The sequence below is a fragment of the Psammomys obesus genome, unplaced genomic scaffold, assembly GCF_907164565.1.
Source record: "Psammomys obesus unplaced genomic scaffold, mPsaObe1.curated_primary_1811, whole genome shotgun sequence".
NCBI classification, from domain to species: Eukaryota; Metazoa; Chordata; class Mammalia; order Rodentia; family Muridae; genus Psammomys; species Psammomys obesus.
In genome coordinates this window covers 97,964-103,212 of record NW_026589873.1, presented here as the reverse complement: position 1 = coordinate 103,212, position 5,249 = coordinate 97,964, and the positions used below count along the sequence as shown (strand labels likewise).

At 42.4% G+C, this 5,249-nt stretch overlaps 2 gene segments (V, D, J or C); both read left to right on the top strand.

The window, feature by feature from the left end:
- Positions 1-527: 527 nt before the first annotated feature.
- Positions 528-1,010, top strand: LOC129675480 (T cell receptor alpha variable 9-2-like). The segment is given in 2 exon segments: positions 528-573; positions 685-1,010. Coding segments are annotated over 2 exon segments (372 nt in total).
- Positions 1,011-3,724: 2,714 nt separating this feature from the next.
- On the top strand, positions 3,725-4,294 carry LOC129675479 (T-cell receptor alpha chain V region 2B4-like). The segment is given in 2 exon segments: positions 3,725-3,773; positions 3,945-4,294. Coding segments are annotated over 2 exon segments (399 nt in total).
- The last annotated feature ends 955 nt before the right edge of the window (positions 4,295-5,249 follow it).

Here is a 5,249-nt window from a genome sequence, read left to right as displayed (position 1 = left end):
CAGTGTGTGTTCTGAGAATCCAACCAGGGTTCTCTGCAAGTGCAACAAGTGCTCTTTAGTGCTGACCATCACTCCAGGTCTGCAGAGTATCTTTCTACAAATTTGAATCACTTAAAATAAAGTGTAAAAACCTCTTTATTGCCATTCAATTTGTCATATGGTAAAGACCAAAACAGAAAGCCCACCAGTTGTTCTACTATAACATGTATTCTACTTTCATGTAAGATATAATCCTCAGAATGATGACAATCAATATGTTCATGCCCACTGTTTATGTTCTTTACATTGTCAAGGGCCTCTTGAAGTCTGACATGTGCCCTACAGTTGATGTAGACGGTGAGAGTACATTTCGTCCTCTGGGAGAATTGCCAGAGACCATTGTTGAATCTCTGTCCAACAGGGGGTGGAGTTTCCTAACACAAGATCATCATCTATGTGAATTATAAGCTTCACAGTTTCATCATTTGATGTCATTTTATCATTTCTTTCTGTGAAGAGTCAAGAACAGTAGCTGGGTGACACTGAAGATGAACCCTCCTCCAGCTTTAGTGACTATGATGCTGTTCATGCTTGGTAATTCAGTGACTTCCCATTTGCACCCTTATTTCTATGATGTCAGAAAAATATTTAAACTTCCATGAGCTTTGTTGTTAATGTAACAGAGATATCCTGTTCTTGCTCCAGGGAGGATCCATGGAGACTCAGTGACACAGAAACAAGTTCAAGTGACCCTCTCAGAAGGCAATTTTCTATTGATAAACTGCACGTACTCAGCCACAGGGTACCCAACTCTCTTCTGGTATGTTCAATATCCTGGAGAAGGCCCCCAGCTCCTCCTGAAAGTCATCACAGCTGGCGAGAAGGGAAGCAGCAGAGGGTTTGAAGCCACATATGATAAAAGAACCACCTACTTCCATTTGCAGAAAGCCTCAGTGCAAGAGTCAGACTCGGCTGTGTACTACTGTGCTCTGGGTGAACCAGTGGCAGGGGGAGCTGAGCACAAACCCTGAGAAGCAAAAGAAGCCTTACTTCTGATCATCTGTCTTTTAGATCATGCTGTTTTCCACCAGTCTGTGTGTGCCCCAAAGTTTCTCTGGTTGGTGAAAGTTGTACAAACTGTCAGAGCAGAACAAGAGGAAGATGTTATCACAGCTGGATTTTCATAGGGGAAACTGAAACCCTACAATATCAGTGGTTACTCATGGAATATCACACTGATTTCACAGGAAAGCTATGGATACCATGAAGTGGTCATTTTACTTCATCTTCACCTACCTACAGGTAATTTTCTTCATATAAAACAGGACACCTCCATACCATGTTCTTCACACAGAACAACATATGCCAGGAAAATGCCATCTAGATAATACATATCTAATACTTTGGAAGGACAGGTTATCAGAGGGCTATAGCCTTTGTATACCTGAAGATTTGTAATAAAGACACATAGGTAGAAAGGACAGGAGAAAGGGAACCCAGAGCAGGCAGATGATCTTCAGAATTTCAATGTCCCCCATCTCCTCTAAATCCAACCCCCAGTCTCATCCTCAGCCCTGTAGTAGACTCTCTGCTGTGGTCCTCATACCTTTGTCCACATTCCCAGAGCACTGGACTGATCCTGATGGCACACCCTGATTTCTTCTCTACCATGGATCTCCTCACACTACATCTCTTTTAGCCCATCCCTTTGCCTAAGTGTTAGCACCCAATTGGAAAGAAACACATTCTTTCTGGAATCCAGTGTCCACAAGTGGCAGGATCTCAGAAGGATCCCTAGCAGGCAACCCACAGCCGCCACCCTGTTCTTAGAACCAAGGAGAAGAATAGAATCCAAGGAAGAGAGCACACATCTGACAAAGGCAAGAACACACACCAGCACAGAGAATTACAATGATCTCAAGCCCAGATGCCTAGATTCCAGCATAAAAACAATAACATTGATAATGATATGTCTTAAAGCCCAAAAACCCTACTCCAGTAGGCCCCATGAAACACAAAATAGCTGATGCACATGACAAGAATTTCAAATTACCCTTTATGACTATATGACTATATTAGAGGTCTTGAAAGAGAAAGTGAATATATTCATTAAAGAAATAAATGAGCAAAAAAATCTGGGCCCAGGAGGGCCTGCAGAGACTGATGAATCAACCAAGGGCCATGCATGGAGAGGACCTAAACCCCTGCTCAGATGTAGTTCATGGGCAGCTAAGTCTCCACAGGGGTTCACTAGTAAGGGGAGCAGGGGTAGTCACTAGCATGAACTCAGTTGCTTGCTCTTTGGTCACCTCCCCCTGGAGAGGTGGCCTTACTAGGCCACACAGAAAAAGGATCTAGACTGTCCTGATGAGACCTGATTAGGCTAGGGTCAGATAATGAGGGAGGAGGACCTCCCCTATCATTGGGTTGGGGAAGGGGTATAGGAGAAGAAGAGGGAGGGAGGGTGAGATTGGGAGGGGATAGAGAAGGGGGCTAGAGCTGGGATACAGAGTGAACAAACTCTAACTATAAAAAAACTGAAAAAAAATAGAAAATGCTTTGTTTATTCCTTGTATGGTTTTGGCTCCTTTGTCAAAATTCAATTGTCCTGAAAATACACTACACAGTATCAGTTGACCAAAGCACAAACCAACTACTTGGCTGTGTTGATCCTACTGCCTCCATGCCTCCACAGATCTTTACTATGCTGGCTGTGGAGCTCTCACAGACTCCTGTAGGACAGTTGTTTCCTGCCTTGTTCTATGTGGACCCAGTTCAGCTCTGGCACAGACATTTCCCTGGTACATATGGCTTCATGTCTATGTTAGGAATGGAGAGTGGGAGAAAATGGAAGTGTTAGGAAAGAATAGAGATAAGGAAGAAAGGGGAGGAGTGGAGAGGGGAGGCAGAGTCAGAAAGAGGAAAGGGGGGAGAAACCAGATCTACAACTTTCATGATCAATCCCTACTCAAAGGACTTTATTCAAGAAGAGAGAATAAAAAATGAGAGAAAATAACAAGTTCCCCAAGTTTTATTTATTGTTGAGTTGCTAGACACAGTTCCATCTTTTTTGCACCAAGCACACAAGCATACTCCTGGCTCCAAATAAAATGAATAATTCCAGGCCTTTCTAGACTCTAACCTAGATAAACAGTCTGTGCAGGCCATCTGTAAAGCTTGTAGATGTATTTGAATGGGAGTGACAAGGGTTAGATTTAAGCCTTACTCAGATTTCTGTGGCTGGTATTTCTAGGTGGTTTTCCAGTGCAGGTGAATGCTTGTGTGAGGTACTCATTATTACTGAGAAAGAAGACAACATATGCAGAGTGTACACACACACACAGACACACAATCTCACTCCCCACCCACACTCAGGTGGCAAATGTTTCTTTAAAATGCCAATTGAACTCTCAAGAACTTTACTTTTAATAATTACATTAGAAGAGTTTACAGATTGATTATTTCTTTGGTCACTATCATAAGTCCACAAGATGGCAGTGTCTTCTTAGGGATCCTAAGTAGAGTTCTCAAGTGGGAGAAAAGGGAGGGCAGGAAGTAGAGGGAGGGGTGGAGAAAGGGCTGGAGGAAAGGATTGGTGGTGCAGAGGTGGTAAAGAGAGTCCCTGTTCTCATTGCTAGCAAAGCAGCTTTTCATGTTTCCTGAAGCAGGAGAGGTGGAAACTTTTGAACGTGACCATATGAGTTTAGAGTTGAGGATCTGAATCCTAAGTGAAGAGGGAGGAGAGATGAAATCCTTGAGTGTTTCACTAGTGGTCCTGTGGCTTCATTTAAGCTGTAAGTCTGGGAATTTCTTTGGGATCCAGGTGTGGTATATAAAGTTGTTGCCTGCTCCAGGCTAATGGTAGAAAACACATTTGTTTTTAATCTCTGGTTAGGGGTGGGCAGGCTACTGAAAAAGCATTCTGCCTCCAGGTGTGTTTGTCTGACCTTTGTCTTTCTGCACAGGGGTGAGTAGCCAGCAGAAGGTGCAGCAGAATCCAGAATCCCTCAGTGTCCCAGAGGGAGCCATGGCTTCTCTCAACTGCACTTTCAGTGATCGTAATTCTCAGTACTTCTGGTGGTACAGACAGCATTCCGGGAAAGGCCTTGAGGCGCTGATGTTCATCGTCTCCAATGGTGACAAGGAAGAAGGCAGATTCACAGCTCACCTCAACAGAGCCAGCCTGCACGTTTCCCTGCACATCAGAGACTCCCAGCCCAGTGACTCTGCTGTCTACCTCTGTGCAGTGAGCACACGGTGCTCCCCAGGCACCTGCAGCCTGCACACAAACATACGGGGTCACAAAATGCCTTAGAGAGAGCTCAGACCACACAGTGGAGAAATTGTTTCTATCCTATATACAATGGGAATTAATAGCAAGAGGAGCAAGAGCTTGCTTGATTGAGAAGGTATTTTAACATTTTGAAAAGAAGTAGTCCTGACGAGAAAGGCAAACTATTGGTTCACTTGAAATATTTTCCACTTTTCTCTTCTCACATGCTGATGGTTAGGTAACAATGTTGGAAACAAATATATGGCCATGACACTCACCACATGCCGTGCTATAAAGACAACCAACACCACTACAGAATCGCAGCTTCCTTGATTTTAAGAGCTGTAAATAAACGTTATTTTTTAATTTTTAAAAACAGCATAGAAAGTCGCAGGTTTCTGTCTGTCAGGCTCATCCATATTTGCTTCTGGTTGTCTCTTCTCCCATCTTATATCCTCTCTGCCATCTCCCAGGTCCCCATTCCCACTCAGTCCTTCTAGCTCCCAGTATCCCTGCTTCCACTTCCATATCATGGGTTCTGTTACCTCCCACTCATCTGTCTTAATGTTTTGTTTTCTCTTCTCATTGGCTGCTTTCTAGTTGTGTGATATCTACACACACTCATATGCATGTGAATATATAAAAATAAAAATTAGAAGCTAAGATTTGCATGTGTTGTCTCTCTGATTCTGAATATCTCACTATAGTATTTTTCAATTGTGTCCATTTTCATACCAATTCCATAGTTTTATATTTCTGAGTAATACTCATCTGTCTGTGTGTCTGTCTATCTATCTCTATCTATCTATTATTTATTATCTACATACCTATTTATGATCTAACTATATATCTATATATGTATCTATTATCTATCTATCTTTATCTATCTATCTATCTATCTATCTATCTATCTATCTATCTATCTATCTTTATCTATTTATCTATCTCTCTCTATCTATCTATCTATCTATCTATCTATCTATCTATCTTTATCTAT